At 43.0% G+C, this 20,209-nt stretch overlaps 4 protein-coding genes across 4 annotated transcripts; 1 reads left to right on the forward strand and 3 right to left on the reverse strand.

Moving 5' to 3' along the window:
- Positions 1-145: 145 nt before the first annotated feature.
- Positions 146-2,597, reverse strand: LOC112872563 (probable ribosome biogenesis protein RLP24). The gene is made up of 4 exons (XM_025935597.1): positions 2,333-2,597; positions 855-968; positions 619-755; positions 146-537 (listed from the first exon to the last, which is right to left on the reverse strand). The coding sequence occupies exons 1-4, from the start codon at positions 2,411-2,413 to the stop codon at positions 369-371; spliced, it is 501 nt and encodes a 166-aa protein (XP_025791382.1). The 5' UTR covers positions 2,414-2,597; the 3' UTR covers positions 146-368.
- A 1,440-nt stretch (positions 2,598-4,037) lies between these two features.
- Positions 4,038-6,185, reverse strand: LOC112876153 (ferredoxin-3, chloroplastic). The gene is made up of 2 exons (XM_025940202.1): positions 5,902-6,185; positions 4,038-4,805 (listed from the first exon to the last, which is right to left on the reverse strand). Exon 2 carries the CDS (start codon positions 4,785-4,787, stop codon positions 4,332-4,334), a length of 456 nt encoding a protein of 151 aa, XP_025795987.1. The 5' UTR covers positions 4,788-4,805; positions 5,902-6,185; the 3' UTR covers positions 4,038-4,331.
- A 732-nt stretch (positions 6,186-6,917) lies between these two features.
- LOC112876151 (host cell factor) lies at positions 6,918-14,150 on the reverse strand. The gene is made up of 18 exons (XM_025940198.1): positions 14,024-14,150; positions 13,668-13,893; positions 13,474-13,571; positions 13,114-13,252; positions 12,991-13,019; positions 12,772-12,868; positions 12,638-12,693; positions 12,429-12,536; positions 12,032-12,088; positions 11,511-11,602; positions 10,756-10,840; positions 9,192-9,344; positions 8,743-8,837; positions 8,488-8,664; positions 8,304-8,407; positions 7,726-7,795; positions 7,489-7,579; positions 6,918-7,400 (listed from the first exon to the last, which is right to left on the reverse strand). Exons 2-17 carry the CDS (start codon positions 13,748-13,750, stop codon positions 7,520-7,522), a joined length of 1,503 nt encoding a protein of 500 aa, XP_025795983.1. The 5' UTR covers positions 13,751-13,893; positions 14,024-14,150; the 3' UTR covers positions 6,918-7,400; positions 7,489-7,519.
- On the forward strand, positions 14,114-20,158 carry LOC112876150 (acyl-CoA-binding domain-containing protein 6). Its single transcript, XM_025940197.1, has 18 exons — positions 14,114-14,458; positions 14,666-14,736; positions 15,108-15,171; positions 15,250-15,321; positions 15,508-15,708; positions 15,803-15,880; positions 16,351-16,461; positions 16,557-16,623; positions 16,729-16,790; positions 16,980-17,119; positions 17,541-17,667; positions 17,748-17,862; positions 18,121-18,209; positions 18,288-18,371; positions 18,477-18,635; positions 19,041-19,196; positions 19,643-19,702; positions 19,796-20,158. The coding sequence occupies exons 1-18, from the start codon at positions 14,312-14,314 to the stop codon at positions 19,976-19,978; spliced, it is 1,986 nt and encodes a 661-aa protein (XP_025795982.1). The 5' UTR covers positions 14,114-14,311; the 3' UTR covers positions 19,979-20,158.
- The last annotated feature ends 51 nt before the right edge of the window (positions 20,159-20,209 follow it).

Here is a 20,209-nt window from a genome sequence, read left to right on the forward strand (position 1 = left end):
TGAACGGGCATGTCGTCGCCACGAGACCCCTCAGGTCGAGACCACCGTGAGGCCATGGCAAGCTCGATGCGCAATATTTCATACTAGAAGGATCCAGTATTCGGTAAATGCTAGTACCATTCCAAAACAACCACTTGAGTACCTCTAGAAAAGTTAAAATCGCCCGGCCAAGCATCATAAAGTGAATTCATCTCATACATCCTTTTGACTCCACTCCAGTATAGGTCTGCCACCACATGCAAAACTTTCTTATACTCGGTCCACAAATGTTAACATCTTCCATGGACTACATAGCACCAGGACAATCTCAAGAAACTCAGAAGAAAAGGTCTGCATACGACATGAACACAAGCAACACTACCATTCGGCTACTCTTCCATCCGATCTTCCGTCTGCTGCTGAACAACTTTGACCTTGACCTTGACCTTCGTTTTCTCAGCTGCCTCGTTACTGATAAGCTTCTTTGGAAGCATGTTGATGTCCTGCTCCAGCTCCTTGTTATCTCTCTCCAGCTCCTTCTTTTTACCAGGTTTGTGTCTGTCAAAATTGGCGTCACATATTAGGCAAGAAAACCCTTTCACAATCCAACAGACAACAAATTGGAGAACAAGAATGAACCTGTCTGTAATGTGCTTCTTCAGACGTTCATGCCTAATCTTTGTAATAAGAGGGATGGCCTTTAGAGTTTGCTCGGTCATGTTCCGATCATAGCGCTCAGGCCTGTTCCTCTTCCTCTCAAACTCAAAGGTCGAATCCTGGTCGATTTCAAATATATTAGTCAAGGTTTGCACAGCAAAAAATATGACCTTTGATTATCACATCAACATCATATAAAAATAATAAACTTTTTTAACCTTGGTCATGTCCTTGCCATGCAAGGACCTGTATGCTTTTGTCCACTTAACCTTACGAGGATTCCTCTTCATCTTGAAATTTTTATGACACTTTGATCGGCAAAAGCGAAAGATCTGCCAAGAAGACGAGATATCCAGTCACTCTTACAGGGCACCAACAAAAATTCCAGATATATAAAAAGTAGAAGCTAGAACAAAATTACTTTGGAGGCAAGGAAAACATATAAATTGCCATACTTTGCTCTAAGTATTCTAGTATTACAATTTTCACCATAAATACTAACAGTGAAAAAATATAAAGGAAAGAAGGATAAATTTGGACATTGACATTCAAAATCATAATTCATGGGGCAAAAAAAAACATCAGTCACAATTTTTTAAACAGCATGGCTACTTATATATATTTCTTTCCAACTCCCAAAGTAACAGAAGTAACATTGATTGCATGGGTCATATTTAAATATAGATGATGAAGAATACTGTTCAAACAAATCAGTTTCAACTAAATACAGCCATAAGATTAAAACTAGCATAAGCATCATTGCAGAACCATGAAAGCAAACAAAGGGATAGAAAACTAGAAATTACATGCAGAAATGATAAGGAAAACAGCTGGGGCATGCTAGAGCAGTGCAAAAATGCAAAAAAAAAAAATCTTCCAGATCTAGTACCCTTTATAGAAAAAGCTAAGATAACTAGTGTACAAAAAATCAATTTATTGAAGGCATGATGCAATAACTTCATATCCTCTAGCATATTGTGAAATTAATCAGAGAAAATAGACTCTGGTTGTGTATGTTTGTCATTGTAAAGTATCACATTTACTGACTTAACTACGATCTTTAACCAACAGCAGTAGAAGGGAAAATTCTGCTGAAAAGTAGAAAAGAACAATTGTCTCACAAAGAAAGCAAGCAACTAAGGTATGAGCTATAGGTAATCAATAACGATGAAGTTATCATGCAAGTAAGCATCAGCTTCTCAGCCAAGTAGTTCGGTTAAGTTCCTCAGGTGAGCACCAGTTTTTGGCCATTGTTACATGTTAGCTTGTTGAGTGCAGTGTTTACAACAAGGCAATTCTGTGCATCAAGCAGTGTCTTATTGCCTTGCCACCACGATTATGGTGTAATCAGTTAGGATAATCGTAACTAGTTTCAGAAATATTTTTCTGCTAAAGCTCCTGAAAAGACACTTTCAACTGTCACATCCAAATTAGAAACAAATATGTGATTTTTCAAAGCTACAGTGATGGCAAACAGATCCTAAAATGAGCGAGAAATCGATTGAATACAAGCAGATAGCAGTTTCAGAGTAACGAAACTTCGATTCAGTAATGTTCGCGCGCCACCAAACAAGCCAAACAAACACAGCATATATACTGATACAAACCAATTAAATTCCAAGAATAAAAGAAACCCAGGCCGCGTTCCTCATGTCAAAGAAGAAAGCCTACGAGGAAACAAGAATAAGATGAGGACCTTGGCGTCGTTGCGGACGAACTGGATGCCATGGCCGGGGTAGATGGTGGAGGAGCAGAACCAGCACTTCTCCAACCTCATGGCGCCGCCCTACCGGCTTCCACTAAACGTATCTTGTCGAAACACTCGACTTGGAGCGACCTTGCAGGCTCGATCCGGTCGCGGCTGCAAGCGAAGACGAGGGCGGCGGCGGAGAGGCGAACCCTAGCTGAGAGGAGCCGCAACGCCGGTGCGCGCGGCCGGCTGGGAGAGGAAGGCAACCAAGGGGGTAGGGTTTACGTATGAAGGCTGCTCGGCCTTTCTCAGCCGTTCGCTTCCTCGAACTCGGATCGCACGGCTCCTCACGCGTCGAGAGGATGGTTGGGCAACTTGGGCTAGACTTGACCATGGGCCGTTCTAGGCTGCGCCTGTGGCCTGTAACGTGTGGGCTACGAAATCAAAATGCTGCTGCATCAATCCGTGCTCCACCTGACAAGCGGGTCCATGTTTTGTATACGGGAAAAGATAGGTGGGTCCATAAACCGTGGGGTCCAGATGAAGGCCGGTGCCGTAGCATTTTCCGAGTCAGAAGAAGGTTCATGAGCTTCGATTAACATCAGCATGCTCACGGCGATCTGCGTGTGCGCGGCTAAACCCGTAGCAAGAATTTGTGCTACTCAAAAGTCCAAATGCATTCGTTTTGTCAACAACACATGCTTCTTCTAGGGATTTTTCTGCTCGTTTTCTTTAGCACGAGAAAGCGTTGTATGGGGCACACCAACAACAGAATCCTCATGCTATTCTTAGGTTGGATCCTGCTGGTCGTGATCTGACTGACTGCTTAATGAAGATCCTCACAGAAAGGGTTATTCCTTCACTACAACAGAGTATGACGAACCTGGCCCTGCAATGTCGTCCGCCGAAAATGCTTCTGAGCTTTTGTCCGTCCCCAGGCCCCTCTCAGCTGCATTTTGTTGAGTTTGTAAACGCTGGTGTTTGTGCAAGCATGTGAATTTTTTTACCACGAACTAAACTTTTTTTCACCATATAATCACGAGAAAGTACTACTTCGCCCCAGGTCATCCAAGCCTTTGTTGGAGATATCCTGGTGGTGGTGATCCTCATGCCGTTTGTTCCAGTGATGTGTTGATAATAGCGTGCGAGAAATGTATCGGGTTAGCTTCAGCTGTTCTAGGCGTATAGCATTTGCGATGTATCTATAGCAGCATACAGAATTGGCTCATATGGGACGGGTACCGTGGTATCAAGTTCACAGTATATATGTGCTATTTCTGTTTCACTCGTGAAGAAATGACTTGACGAGTATCCAACTCTTGATGGCTGTGCTCTACCAAAGTGAAGGCACATCAGGAAAAAACTGGAGGATGAATAATCAGATTCCGTCTAGGTTGAAGTGCACAACCAAATGAGAAGTCGAGATCAGTTTTGGAGATGGGCAAAAACGTCACCAGTTGAGTACATCACCTGCCAAGGTATTCGCTATCACATGGCAAACGGCAACAGTTGCCTTCAGCATCCCGACTCCCATCAGAAACTCAAGATTCTTGGCACAGAAAGCATGTCCTGGCTCAAAAACTGGGTTTGGATTTTTGTAGCTCAGCATCTCACGCATTTTTGTTCTGTTCTGCATGCAGTTGCGCGCGCACCCAGACCAAGCACAACAAGCTCCGATTGGCAAAACAGCAACCACATGAAACCGAGGCACTTCGGAAATCTGAATGCTACAGTGAGATTCAGAATCAACAACTGAAAATAGGTACCCAACATACAAAAAAGCCATCAAATTATACTATTTTGGCATCGCATCAGTTTTTATTACTAGCTAGTATTCCCACGGCCTCCCAATCTTAATGCGCCAACCTTGAACTCACACTAACAGAACAAACAAGACAACCACCATGCAAGTTTGATGCCAGACAGTTCACACAACTTGTAGGAAGGATGGAGCTTGCTTGACAACACAATTGATAGCGTTGGTCCCTAGCCAGACTGAAAAGCCCTAGTACAGGTCACCTTCCTTGTGGGTGTGGATGACACAGTCGGACTTGGGGTAGGAGACACATGTCAGCACATAGCCCTCGGCCTGCTGCCCGTCATCAAGGAAGGACCCATCTGACTGGTCGACCTCTCCGGCCTCAATTTTGCCAGCGCAGGTGGAGCAAGCCCCGGCACGGCACGAGTATGGCAACTCGACTCCGGCGGTCTCAGCTGCATCGAGGATGTAGGTGTCGTCTGGAGCCTCAAACTCATGCTCTACCCCTTCTGGTGTGACAAGCTTCACCTTGTACACAGCCATCGCAGAGACGTCGAGTTTCTTGGAGGTCTTCAGGCTCGGAACCTTCATGCCTTGGCTGAAGAAGCTTAGAGATGAAGGGCTCTTCACCGGTGTCTGGGAGGTCTGTGTTCTAACATTGCTCAACAGCACGCAGGAAGTAGCAAATGTGCTGATCGACATCTTGAAAGCTGCCACAATCTTCAAATCCAAGTAGAGGAAAAGTCAGTTATGTAAACTGTCTTGGCCTAACTTAAGAAACATACAAAAGTACCAACATCTGACAGCAGGAAACTATTCACAGGCATTGACAAATAAAACATGATCTAACAATCAAGAAGCATCATGCAACCAAGAGGAGAAACACACCGCAAGTAACAAATCACCAGTTCATCGCCAATTTTTAAACAAGCCCCAAACATTCACATGAAAACGATCTAAATTTACATAGCAATGACCAAAAGTCTGCTTCAATATTCACACAAAGACACATAACTTATAATGTTCTGCGACAATAAAAAGCAAAACAGAACTGGTTGCTTCCTCTGCAACAATTCATTAGCCGATTCCCTTTCTATTTCACTATGCATGGTAATTCTACAACTAATGCAGTTCATAGAGACACACAGGACCTGTCCATGTATCCCAATGGTATCTTTACCAAGGAAGAAAAATGGGCGCATGACATCCATTCCCTCCATGAAAAGGGATAGGTTACTCTGCGGAGCAGTATGAGAAAGGCAGGCATTGCAAATGCTTCCCGCCCTTCACTCGAAGCTCCAGGGACCTCACATATTAGTTACTTTTAATTTTTTTTCTACAGAAACATGATAGAGCAATCCACTTAAACAAAATTCCGGGACAAGGACTACAGAGCATGTGACCAGAAGAGGTTTACTGGGCATGCACACAGCTTAACCTCCCATATCCCAAATCCATCTCCTGATGCGAACATCTCAATTCCTCTACCATGTACTATATTCTCGAGATGCAATCGCATACAAAATCACAGAACCATCGAAATCTGAGGCGGTAAAAGCCCCAGGAACAGCGCCTCATCAAATCCACCCCACCTCAGGTCAGCTCCAAATCACCGTACCTTTTTTAAATTTTCACCAAATCACAGTTTCAACATCAGAACACTATCACGTCCACTAGATTAGTCCGGTTCTGAACCAGCGCACACAAGTAAAGCGACCGAATCAAACACCTAAGGATTGACTGAGCGAGCGACCGGGAGATCCTGAAAGGCTTAGGCAGGAGACCCGTAGGGGACAGCAAGGATGGAGGCAGGTACCTAGCGCCCTGAGGCGGCGGCGACGCGGAGATCGGCGGCGGCGGAGTGTCTAGGGCGTCCCTTGCCCCTGGCCCTCCTCTCTCTCGCTCGAGCCGCGTCGCTTTCCGTCACCCTCGCGGCGTGGAGACTGGAGAGAGGGAGGGAGCGGGGGCGAAATGGGAGTGGGCGGCCGAGGCGGCGGCCAAACCCTCGTTTTTAATGGGGGTCCGCTGGCTGCGCGGCGCGGCGGTGGAATGGAGGAATCCCGGGTGCGCCCGCCGCCTGCCGGGTGCGGTAGGTGGTTTCCTGTTTCGGCTCGCAACTCACTCGCGAATTGCGATCCCATCGGTGGAAGCTTCTGGAACTTGCCGGACCCCGTCTGGGCCTGGCACGGAGGAATGGGCTCGGATTGGTTGGGCTTGGGCCCAACAGACCGTCCGTCCGTTCAAGGGTAGTAAACGTGGTCCGAACGGCCAGCCGGTCAAACTGAATTTCACCACTGTCCTAAAAAGAAAACTGAATTTCACCACGGCGTGAAGAAAAACATTATGCTGCCTAGGCACGGACCCTTGCATGAATCCAGCTGTTCTTCTGCGAAAGTTCAGTAGCATCGTTTAGGCAGCTCATGGTCAACGCTGCGGTTTGCACCTTTTTTCCCCCTCCGTACGCGACGCATGGACACGGCAAGCAACACATGCGTTTGAACGTACCGGCCTGTGATCGATCGGCCGCCGGAGGAGCGGGAGGGGCCAGAACATGTGCCGCTGACCAGCAGGCGGCAGCCTCGCGCAGCCCCGTTTGCTTGGAATTCCACTCGCCGGCAGGTTTTGTCGCATCACGTGTTGCTGCCCTATGACCGTGACAACCTTGGCACCTCCCATACGGCGACCAGCGCCCATCCATTCGTTGCCCAACGAATATGTGCGCGTCTCAATCGCCAGAGGCCAGTGGAGCTCAACGTGCCGTCCTCGAAAGGAAAAGGAAATTAGTTCAGTGCACCGCCGCTGATATGTGACTATTGACTCGCAACAAGAAACTGGCGGCGAGAAATGGCTCCACGAACCACGAGCAAGTCGTGCCACGCATGGCGACGGAGTATCATGTATGCATGATATTACATTAATAGTTGCGTGCATTTGTACAGCCAGCCTGGACAGATCATACAATTACCTAAAATGAAAAGAAGATGCGACAGCGAAGCAAAGGCAGGGATCAAAGGATTTGAGAACAACCGCAGCGTATCTTCATGTCTCCTTATCGGAAAAAAATTCTTCCTGTCCGACGTGAAGATCCCAGGAGTAGCTGCTTCAGTTGTCGTTCAGAAATGAAACATCCTAAACATGTCCATGATGCACAGTTCTGTACTTCTGCGAGTGTTCTTCAACTATCTTTGGACAAGAAGGTTTGGTACCGTAGTCATCATTCTGTTGTGCCCCGTCCTACCCAAAAGTCAGATAGATGGCACATTTGAGCAGCAGTTCCCTTGCCTTCTTCAAAAGTTACAAATGCTCAATTGAAACCTGAAGCAAAGATGATGATATGAAACAAATTCAGTACTACAAGCAGAAAATGACGACCTAACACAATGTTATGTTCAAAAGCACCTACCAAAGAAAAAGACAACTTGGAAGATGCCACCTCATGTCGAAAGAAGCCTTCCATACTCGCTCAACAAGATGGGAATGTCATCCATGCGCAACTGTGGTATATCAGATAAAAATGGTGATAAATGATAGGCATGGAGAAAACAAAAAAATAGAGAGAGTATTGTATACAAATATTCTCAATTGATGCCAGGTGATCGTTTGTGATGGATCACAGGATCGTATGAACTTCTCTGCATACCTGTGAAGCACTTTTCAAATGGAAGAAACGTAGAGCTTCCATTTCATGAAATGCTGTCAATGGATTTTCCCTGTAGTTGCAGCAAGAAATTGAAACCATGATCAGCGAAAAAAATATTGCTTATAATTTTTTTTTGCTTTCATTATGAACTTGATGATTAGGTTATGAAGAATTAACATGTTCAGGCATAACAGGCTCTGATCGTGACCAAGCTACCTGCACATGCTCAATCACTAACAACCAACTGGAATCTGATAGAACAAGGCAGGGTTTATTTTGGACTGCTTTGCGCCTATCGAAATCAAACAGACCAGATGGCATGGAAATGTACCATAAGTTCCATGATAAATGTGTAGAGTTCACAGTTACTACTGTTCGTCCAAAATACCAAATATGTGTTCATTTCAAGCAGTTCAGGTTATCACATGACATGAAAGAAAATAATTCATTGTCCAGAACAGAGCCAATGTTACAAAGGCATGTCAGTTTCTACCAGACATATTCTAGTTCGTGGAAAAGTGAATGGTTAAATAAGCAAATAGCAGACATAGAGGGAAAACTGAAGAGTGGAACCATACGAATAGCGCCGGAGGATGAGACGTTGATAGTCCCTCAGCAAAGGTCCTAGTTCGTGCAGTTGTAGTGAGCTTGCTGGAGAATTTTTCCAATGATCACGAAGTATCTTGGTATCACACACAAAAAAGCCAAAATTCTCTCAGATGCAGATGCAGGTGAGTTACAACAAAAGCAAGGCATTAGTACCTGAATTGATGCCACCTGGTCACTGTCCGGAAGCGATTGACCAGCAAGCCTTGAGAACAATACCAAAAGTTCTTTATCATTGATTTCGTCAACAGAACTTGTTGAAACTTCCTCAGAAAGGGGAATTCCCAGTCGTTTGGCCAATTCTGTTATTGGAGATCCCAGAGCTTGTGACTTCTGCAACCATTGCATATTTTAGAAATCACAGACTTTTCTGTCACCTGAAACTTTCACAACGAACTCCCACACATGTACCTTTAAGTTGGATTGCCGGGCATCACCAGTCATAGTGCTAGGTTTGCTGTTTGAACCGATGTTAGGGCCTGAATCTCGTTTGGCAATAGGATCATCTGCACATAAAAGCGAAATTTAGATTACCTCTCTCCATCAACCATCATAGAGTAATGACCATAGGGGAAAGCTTACAGATTTGTTTTAAATACAAATCATTTCAGACAATTTGGTAAATGAACCTGCATCATAGGTATATACAACCAGTTCCTTTTTCTTGTGATATTGCAAATCAACAAAGCTCCTCACTTGACACTACTGAAACATGCATGAGGGTATGACTGTAGCAATATGAATTGAAGAATTTATGTGCCGAGTTTATATCTTAGTACATCCTACACAACCCTCAAGAGATCAATATGCTGAAACAGGACTGATTTATTCTTTTTCAGACAAGCATGAGATAACAATACCTTCAGGGACAAGCCACCACAAATCGCCAAATGTATTCTTTCCATCAAAGCCACCAAATAAAAGAAATCGAGACCCTATGGAAGTCATGGAGTGATATGCCCGAGGAGGAGGTGGTTCATTGCTTGTTGGTAGGCGCTTCCACTGGACAGAGACTGTGAGGATCTAAGTATTAGACAACAATGAATATGTGATGTAAAATTCTGGTGAACTGCTGATCGCTTGAAAAGAAATATAAGTGGAAAAGGAATCAAAGAAAAAGGTTGTAGAGTAAAACTAGTTTGATGTTTGTAGTCTAGCAGTTTATTAATCAGCTAGCTAGTGTGCCCACTCTATTAAAAAACAGGCTGGTCCTTTTTGAACTGATATATAGGAGGTTTCACCTAATTGGGTATCTGCGCAGTTACATGCCAACCAGTGGTGTACAAGCTTGCCACATTTCTGGCACATGGATACATCATGTGCACATGCTGACTGAGCAAGTGCCATGTAAGGTGGGTCAGCAATAGAGACAAAGCAATGGATCATGGAGATGATCCTAGCTGTCTATATTGTTTTCTGTATATTCACAATAACCTAATATAGTCGCCTTTGGGTTGATGGTGGTGAGATCAGTTGGCATCGCAATGAGCTTTGGGGTTTGCAAGATTGGCCTCATGAGGCATATAAAATATGCAGGCAAGTATGACATTAACACCTACTACCTGCTTTATCAACTAATTTCAACGCAGGTAATACCTATCTTCAAACTACTATATCTACAAAGATAAACAGAGGCAACGTATGCACAGACTTATCTGACATGAATTTTGTGTCTTCACAATGATGATTGTTTACCATGACTGCCTCAATGCGATTTTGTATCTTTTTATCAGTGATCACAAGTTAAGCCAGATTTACAAGACTAGCTTCTCTAGTCTTCTCGATTAATGTTAGGATGTGATCAGACTTACCTGGCATGTATCAAGTTAAACCATAATAACTGGACTAGCTTTTCTACTCTTCTTGATTGAACCGAAAATAGAAGTTGGCGGACTAAATTGGACCTTTCAAGAGTTGAGGGACGAAGTTGACCCTTGGATAAAAGTTTGAGGACGAATTCGCCTATTTTGCCTTTATCTTAATCACAAGGAAAATGGGTTGGCATAGCTAAGGCTCTCTTTGGCATTGATATGACTTCTTAGAAGCAATTATTTATAGGATATAGTTAGCTGAAAGCTTCTTTTTTGGTTTCATAACAGCAAAATCTCAATGGTTTGCTAAAGATTCTGCCTACTAATTATATTGCATAACGCAAACTAGAACAACCAAAAACTAGCCCCAAGCAAAACATAGAATCAACCAGCATCACACCATTTTCTTCTTTAGGTTAGGCCTAAAGGTTTACATGTGGAATCACATCTTATGTTTAATACTGGGAAATACATTTTGTAATCAAGAAATAAAAACTTTGGCACTGAACAGAATTGTTAAAAATATACGTTGTGTTCAATGCACCACAAGAAAGACAATTTCCGGTTCAGTAGTCCCTATGCAAACAAAAAAGAAATTACAATCACATCTTACCCCTGTCTAAAATAATGCATTCATTGTAGTACACGTCATATCTACTTAGCCAACCGCCAGTTCCATGTCCTCCAAATAGCAAGAGCTGACAAGAAAGATCTATACATCTTCAGTTATGTGATTATGTAATTGAAACCTTTGCATGGGAAAATGTGAGAAGAAATCCAACATAATCCAGCTTATAATTATACAGTCTATAGTCTAAGCCTGAGTGATGCACAACTTGAGGTTGCAAAAGGGCTCCCAACAAAGAACAAAGGCAGCTATTTTTTCAAAAAATGATTAGACCCTTTCATGTATGCAGTTAATAACACGGAAACAAGGATATGCTAAAAAATTGCTCACATCACCAAGCTATGTTGATAAATAATGTGTTGCACATGCTGATATCTAATAGGATATAAAAACCAAAGAGAAATCCACATAATATAATACCTGTTCCTGTTTGCATAGCTGCCAAAGGAATATTCATAAGCCTATGTTATGGTATTAACAGTATCAGGAAACCCATGGCCTGACTGAAAAGAGGGTTGGCACTCAAAAACAAAGTGCCTCCTGTCCTATAGATCAGAATGCATCAAGGAGTTCTAAATGTGCACCAATGGTATATTTGCTTTATAAAATGTAACAATGATAATTAATTAATATCCAGTATTGACATTCAACGGGGCCCAACTTTCCAAATATTGCATGCTAATGCACTCAGAACGATGGAGAAACTCTGAGAGGAAGTATGATGGGATCAAATTACATACATAAGGTCCACCAGATGTTACTGAATGACCGCATCGTGGTGAGGGAGATTGCCCTGGAAGCTTCAATTGTGTCCAACCTGGTGTCTCATTGTCTTCCAAAATAGACAAAATCAGGTTCATATTAACTGTTTACATCAACTGAGCAGTGTAATGTCATACTAACATACAAATGAATGGTGACCTAGCTAATTTAACAGGAGAAACATTGACGATAATATTTGTCAACTACCCTTATCATCAAATAAATAAAGGGGGCATCTCAAATTCCATGACCTCAAAGAAAGCAAGAGTGATAATACAGGGCAAGCAAGATGGCAAGTTATATGTACCTAAATTTTGTCCTAACGCATTTTGTCCACAACCATTCAAACTGGCCAAATTCTAGGTGCAGTATTAGTTCTACTGGTGTCATCATCAACTGAGCTTAGCATATGCTGTACATAGCACTTAGGGACTTAAGAAAGACTTAAGAAAAGTATTTCTTTTATTCAAACAGATTTTACAAAAATAGAAGGAGGTACCTTCTTCCGTAATTCCCTTTAAAGCCCATAAATCACCCATTATTGGCCCTGCTCCACCTGTGCAAAAGAAGATATGCAGTAATTGGAAACAGGCTGTTGAGAGCCAAAAGTTTATGAATTAACTGTATAATCATAATAAATCATTATCACATATTCACACTACAAATTCTCATAAGGAAAATAATTTGCTTTCCAGAAGACAATCCGCATGAAAACCATTAGTTAGTGTTGTTAGATTTAGAAGAAATTTAAAATGACCAACAAATTCAGTTTCACTTTTTGGATGTGGGAAGGAATGAGATACGTATTAGTTTGTTGCAGCTTAAGAACAAAAAAAATGAATCATAAATCGCAATCTTGGAGGAACCCACAAATGAAACCAGGAAATAATAATCACCTCTGCCTCCAAATATAAGCAGTCTCTTCTCAATCATAGTTGCGGAATGCCCACATCTTGGAGGCGGCACGGATCCGGTAACTGCTAATTCTGTCCACTCCAGTGACACTATACAACAGAGAATGCAAGAAATAATCACACCACATTTCCATTGCCATCTTGAAGAGAAATTCAATGACGACTACAGATTGGATAAAGTAGTTGCCTACTTGTGTCCATGATGTATACATCTGAAAGCCATTTTTTGCCATCCCAACCACCATACCTGAATAAATATATAGTGTTCATCAGGAGTGATGATATAGAAAGCATGACGGGGGCATGTGTATCAAATAATGCTTACATAACAATTTTTCTATTTCCTATGGCTGAAGCAGCAGCAAACTCCCGTGGTGATGGCAAATCACCAAAACCAGCCATTTCCGACCACTGCCATAGGTCTGAATGTAAAGCAGCATCATGATTCACGACAACACTTAAGTGGTCGCAGAAAACCTCCAGAATAAGTGCAAACAGAACAAGAAAGGGGATCATAGTAATTTGATGAAACATATAGGCTTACCGGTGTCTAGCATCCAGAAATCACCTAACCTGTGAAACAAACACCGCATAGTAAGTAACAATAAACGAAATTATTTATGTTAAGCTTCCAAATCCTGCTAGATTGGCCATCTGGATTGCATACCGCTTGCCCCCAGAACGACCACCAAAGATGAACATGTTGCAGTCAATCACGACAGCTACGTGAAATGCCCTTGGGCTCGGGCCTGCCTGCCCATCCGATCCATTAACGGTGCACTCAGGTGAGTACCATAGCTTATTCTCTGCGACATAAGTTGCATTCATAAGCTTTTAGGTAAAGCCCTTTGGTCCTTCGAATGCATATGATCCCTAAAGAACAATTGCAAGAATCTAAATGCAATCTAGGTTTCTCAATGTGATAACCCTTAGGTTGAGTTGCGGTGTGTGCAGATGTGCTCTGACGTGTGGAGGCAAACTGGCTCGGCAAGCGAACGTTTGGAAAATTGGAGGGAGACTTGATTACCGACGTCGTAGACGGAGACGTCAGAGAGGAAGCGCTTGTCGGCGAATCCGCCGAAGACAACCACCTTGGACTTGCCGATGCTCACCGCCGTGTGCCCGCTGCACGAGATCGCAAAACCGTAAGGTTGTTGTTAGGCGGGCAGGGTGGGATTTAAAATGGAAATCGAGACGGCGGCGACGAGGTGAGCTGGATACCTGCGGGGGGCGGGGCGGTCGCCCCCGAAGTCGGAGGAGTCGGCCCTCACCCAGTGCATCTGCTTCGGCTGCAGCTGCTGCATCCCTTCCCTCGTCTCCTCGCTCTAGCTCCCGGTCTACACGGCTCGTTTCGCCAGAGGACCTGAACCCGGCAGGAGGACGGATACTGTCCGACTGGCTGGCGGCTGGGGACGGCGGCGGCGACGAGCGGTGGCCGGCGGGGAGGCTGGCAGGTGGGGGAGGGGATCGGGAGAAATAGAGAAGTCAGTGCAGGAGGACGGAAACACCCACGGCCAAAACGAAAAACGACCACAACCCCGGGAAACACGACTCCATTACCACGTCACTCGACCTACCTGTCAAGGACACGTGGCCGCTTACATCAGCATCTGCCTCCGTCTCCCTTCCATTCTACGGCCACCTCGGCGGAGAGCGTTAAAAGCGTCGCCCGCGAGCGGCGCCAGCGTCGGCTCGCCGTCTCCCTCCAGATCTCGGCGCGAGTTCACCCGCTACAGATTTCCATTCCACACGACGACGACGACGGAGAGGTGGGATTCGGAGGACTAAACCCTAATCGCCATCTCGGGGCGGTGGTCCGCTGCCCGCGCGAGATCCGGGTGGAGATCTAGGGCGCGGCGCCGGCTATGGCGAGCTCCGGACTCGCCTACCCCGACCGCTTCTACGCCGCGGCTGCCTATGCCGGGTTCGGCCCCGGTGGGGCCACCTCCTCCGCAGCTATCTCCCGCTTCCAGAACGACGTCGCCCTCCTCCTCTACGGCCTGCACCAGCAGGTGAGTCGTCGGCTGATGCTTTTGCTTATTTTGGCGATTAATTCGGAGTGTCGGCTGAAATTTTGCGTGGATCTAGCGTGAAATAGTCTGAATTGGTGCTGGTTGGGTGTTGAATTATGTCGTTAGTTTGCTTGTCCTCGTCTTTGAGGGAGATATTTGCTTTGTTGATCGCAATTCGATTCCTGATTTTGGTTTGGTTTTGTACAGGCCACAGTTGGTCCGTGCAATGTGCCCAAGCCAAGGGCGTGGAACCCCGTGGAGCAGAGCAAATGGACCAGGTTAGTTCCACTGGAAGCTGCACTCAACTCCTGCTTCTCCTTGTCACGGTAGAAGCCAACTTCTGCTTTACTTGTAACTTGAAATGTGACTAGAGTACTAGACATCAGCCGACACAATGTAATAGTTCATGCTCATGTATTGTCGGCTTATGTATTGCATAACCCAGAATTTGGAATGGGAATTTGTTCCTGACCAGAAGTTATCAAATGAGATGCCTATGCTGCAATAACCACAGTATTCATATAATTTAGATTATGGAAGGGTCAACCTGGATAGCTGATGGAGTGGGAAATACTCAGAAAATACCAGTTATCACCGAGTTGCATGTCCTGAAAACAATACCAATTGCTTATATGGTTTGTGTTTATAGTTGGCATGGGCTTGGAAGCATGCCATCAGCAGAGGCGATGCGTCTTTTTGTCAAAATCTTGGAGGTATGAGTGATTACATGATATTGTTCAGTGTGTGCAGCTATGCAAATTTATCTGATAGATGTATTTGTATCATGGCAGGAGGAAGATCCTGGATGGTACTCTAGGATCTCTGAGTTCAATTCTGAGCCTGTTGTAGATATCCAAATGCATGTAAGTCACACTATTGACTATTGGTTCCTTCTTTTTCTGAATATTAAGAATTTATTTTGATCTCTGGTACTATTGGTTTTATAATTTAGTGCTCCATCTCAATGTTTAGCTCTGAACAGATTTAGTAAGTTTTTTTTTCTTGAACAGTAGATTTACTAAGCTATCCATCTCTTTTCATTTTGTTAGAAACCAAAAGAAGAGCCACAGATTGTACCGGCTTCAACAAATGGAACATCAATTTCAGAACCAAAAATCATTTCTGAAAATGGAAGTTCTGTGGAAACACAGGACAAAGATGTTATTCTGGAAGGCCTTAGTACTGTTAGTTCTCATGACGAATGGACTCCATTATCTATCAGTGGTCATCGTCCGAAGCCTCGTTATGAGGTGCGCCAGATATCTCCATTTCCTATTCATGCATTTAATACTTCTATTTTTCTATTTTCTTTTATAGCACTAATAAGAATTTTTGTAACTGTAGCATGGAGCGACTGTGTTGCAAGATAAGATGTATGTATTTGGTGGAAACCATAACGGGCGTTACCTTAGTGACCTTCAGGTACGTGCAACTGAATAAAACAATCCACGAGGCCATATCCATGCATTCTAAGTTATCAGCTATGGCTTTTAAGCATGTCTCCCGTGTTGCATATGCTGTTTTACTGCTTTTGATCAAATCGCCCTTAAATAGGGCATCTTATTTATACACTCTGGAGTCATTGTCCATTTCTCTCCATGGTTTCTAAACTTCACCTTTGTGAATCACTGTGATGTGATATGTGTTTCTTCCAACTATGCGAACCTTCTATGTGCTTCCTTATGCCAAACTTGTTGGGCTTATAGATCATTTCTGAAATTGGATGTTATCACTGTGCAAGGAGATAATAAACTAGAAGCTATTTCCTCCCAAAATATTGTGAACAAATTCATTTACAGGCACTGGCAATTCAAATATCATCTGAAAGCTGCTAAATATTAAGTATCACTGGTCTAACAGATGTTTCTTTTTCACAATTTGTTACAAAATAGGCTTTGGATCTGAAGAGTTTGACTTGGTCAAAGATTGATGCCAAATTGCAAGCAGAATCTTCTGATTCAGCTAAAACCTCACAAATTGCTCCCTGTGCTGGTCATTCATTGGTACACTTCTGCCCAACTAGTTGGACTGTTGCAAAGTCATTTATCTTTAAAACTGTAGCTAATGTGGTTGCCTGTTGTTCTGTACCATTTTGTAGATAACATGGGGCAACAAATTTTTCTCTATTGCCGGGCATACCAAAGATCCATCTGAAGGCATTACAGGTTTGCTAAAATTCAGCTTTAATCTATTTTGATACTTTTCAATGTCTGTCATTGCATTAATTTTTTTTCTATTGTTGTCCTTTACTTCTGGTGCTTTTATTCTAGTGAAGGAATTTGATCCACATACTTGTACCTGGTCTATTGTCAGGACTTATGGAAAATCACCGGTAATAGATTTTCTTCAATCAACTATTCTTACATTTGAGCATGTAGATTCTTTGTGTGTTTTGTTCAAGTGATTTTGTTACATTGGTCTGTGCTTGACTTAAACTTAAAGTCTGTATCGTGAAGCAATTGATATAAAGTTCTGCATAATAGCAATGCTCAGTTGCTTATGTAAGTTTCATCTGCTGTAGGTTTCTCGTGGAGGTCAGACAGTGACTCTTGTTGGAACAACTCTAGTTTTGTTCGGTGGTGAAGATGCAAAACGGTGCCTCTTGAATGACTTGCACATTCTTGATATTGAAACCATGACATGGGATGATGTGGATGCTATGTAAGCACAAGAATCTTGATTGCTCATAGCACAGTTCACTTAGTGGGAAGGAAAAAAAAACATCATTAGTTCCATGTTCCTTTTCTATGTGTGCTTAAAATAGTTTTTTTTTCAAAATGTCTAGATTGGTATGCACAGTAACTTTCATGCTGTCAAGCGTTCCCTTTTACTAAAATAAAAGAGAAAAGGATTACAGATTGCATCGAGTTCTTATATGTAGTTTCATATTAGTTAAAGTGATCTTGCATTTACACTTTCACTATGAAGGTGTAATATGCCCCCCCCCCCCCCACACACACACCCCAACACACACACACAGACATCATGCACATGTTCTGAATCACAAGGCAATGGTCTTTTTCAAAGCCAACCATTGTGTTACTGTATTTTGAATTCAGCTCATCGTGGCCTTGTGTTTTAGAGGCACCCCTCCTTCTCCAAGATCGGATCATGCTGCTGCTTGCCACGCTGACCGCTATCTTTTAATATTTGGTGGGGGATCTCATGCGACATGTTTCAACGACCTAAATGTCCTCGATTTGCAGACGGTACAAACTTAATCTTGCTTGAAGTCTGTAAAGGTTTGTGTCTTATCTTTGACTACTAAATTTTATTATTGGAACTGCAGATGGAGTGGTCAAGACCCAAGCAACAAGGCCTGACTCCAAGCCCACGAGCTGGCCATGCTGGTGCAACTATCGGGGAGAATTGGTACATAGTTGGGGGTGGCAATAATAAAAGTGGTAAGTATTTAACATCTGTTGTATGTCAAAATGCTTCTGATAACTACAATGTGATCAGATTTGATTTATAGGGTTCATCTTATATACTCATGTTACTGGTTACTTTTTTGCCTCTGAGAGAATTTTCTCCAGTCAGACCTTGTTTGAATGTTTTGGGTTTCCAAAAAGATCCCAACATACCCGAACGAAGGCCCTTAATCCTGTTCTTGCATTTTTGATGTTATCAAGTGAGTAGTTAGCTCATACTCCTCTCTACAGGTGTGTCTGAGACTCTTGTTCTTAACATGTCAACTCTGACTTGGTCAGTTGTTAGCACTGTGGAAGGACGGGTTCCCCTTGCCAGTGAGGTATATCTCTTGAGCAGATATTTAGTGCTCAGGATTATTTTTACCTGGCTGCTAATAATTGAATTTGTTGTTATCCAGGGCATGACTTTAGTGCATAGCAATTACAATGGATTTGATTATCTCATCTCTTTTGGAGGATACAATGGACGATACAGCAACGAGGTAACTTGCATCTTCAGTCGATGCTACAAACCATCACCTGCGTATGATACAATGGACAATACGTGGAATTTACTTCTACCAACACTTTTTCCGTATCGTGAACAGGTTTACACTCTTAAACTTAGCCTCAAATCAGATTCCAAGTCAACTGCAAAAGAAGAAACTGTCTCAGACACTACATCTAGGGTTGTGGAACCAGAGGTTGAAACTTCTCAAGATGGAAAGATACGAGAGATTGCCATGGACAGTGCTGATTCAGACATGGTAATGTCCTGCTCCAGATATTTTGCCCTGTTAGCTAGAACTGTATGGCGCTTCCTATGTCGGCCTAGACACTTTGATTGCTTTTTCATTTTTTCCCCCAAATCCATTTTCTTTTGTGTATGTATTGTAGAAATTAGGGTTCATAACAGTTGAAATTCTGCAAACTGGACAGTGCGGCTAATTGTGGTTCTAGCACTCGTAACATAGGTTGTGTCTGATAGAAAATTCTTGATGGTGTTCTTCGACTGGGGTGCAGTCGTAACAAGGTAGCCGTAGGGGAACCTGTGGCTGGATTGAATCCTTTGCGATGGAAATGCCCTCGCCTACTTGACTAAACTAAGGACCTCAATGAGTTATTGAGGATACTCACACTTCCTTTTCTTTTATCTCTGTGCTGGGTTGCAGAAAAACAGTTCCGATGAAGCAAGTGAACAGCTTTTAGCGGCTCTCAAAGCTGAGAAAGAGGAACTAGAAGCGTCACTTAACAGGGAACAGCTGCAAACTGTACAACTTAAAGAAGAAATTGCTCATGCGGAGAACAGAAATGTGGAGCTCACAAAGGCAAGTCCTCTTTTCTTTTATGGGCGTCACTAGCGCATATTCTTTCAAATCTAATGAACCTCCTCTTTAAAAGTTACTGCGCATATCATGTAATACTATTATACTCTTTTAGGAACTACGAAGAAGTCTGAATTCTTCGTTTGAACTACTTTTTTTACTAAATGTATAAGCATTTGCTTTTGAAGGGGAAATTGAATATTGCACAGTCCATTCATTGCCACATTATGCATAGTTTTATAATATTTTATCATGACATATTCAACAAAACTGGAGCAAAGTGACTTCTAAGTTAAAGATTTTGATAAGTGGTGTAAGACTAAAGCTGTACTTTTGTGCCTTTAATTGTTGTTTCTAATTTAGTATGGTGAAAAGGAAAGTTGAGACACTGCTGCATACATTTTTCATAGGCTGATTTTAGGGCCCTTTTTCTCATTTAAATTGTGTAGGAACTTCAAGCTGTCCGTGGCCAACTTGCTGCTGAGCAGTCAAGATGTTTCAAACTTGAGGTACAAATGAGTTGAATGATTAGTGATCATAACCATTAGCATAAAGATAATTACAATGATCCGATGATACCAAATTTCTGGAATGCCTCCTAGGTTGATGTTGCGGAACTACGACAGAAGCTTCAAAGCATGGATGCATTGGAAAAGGAGGTTGAGCTGCTTCGACGACAGAGAGCCGCGTCAGAGCAAGCAGCATTGGACGCAAAACAGAGGCAAAGTTCCGGCGGCATGTGGGGCTGGCTCGTTGGAACCCCTCCTGATAAATCTGAATCGTGATCGCCTCCTGAGGACAGTACTTTAGTTCATACAGGCCATGATTATATATTTTACTTGTAACATTTATATACCCGTTGATATTTTTTACAGTTTTTTATCCTCGTTTCTGGCATTCGTGTTCATTTTGACCACAGAAGAATAAGAATCATTAGTTTCGTCATCTGGTTTGGCGTATTGCAATCACTCAACTGTACCGGTCATGTATGGTCATTCTTTTGAAGTTATTGTTCA

This window comes from Panicum hallii, chromosome 9, assembly GCF_002211085.1.
Source record: "Panicum hallii strain FIL2 chromosome 9, PHallii_v3.1, whole genome shotgun sequence".
NCBI lineage: Eukaryota > Viridiplantae > Streptophyta > Magnoliopsida > Poales > Poaceae > Panicum > Panicum hallii.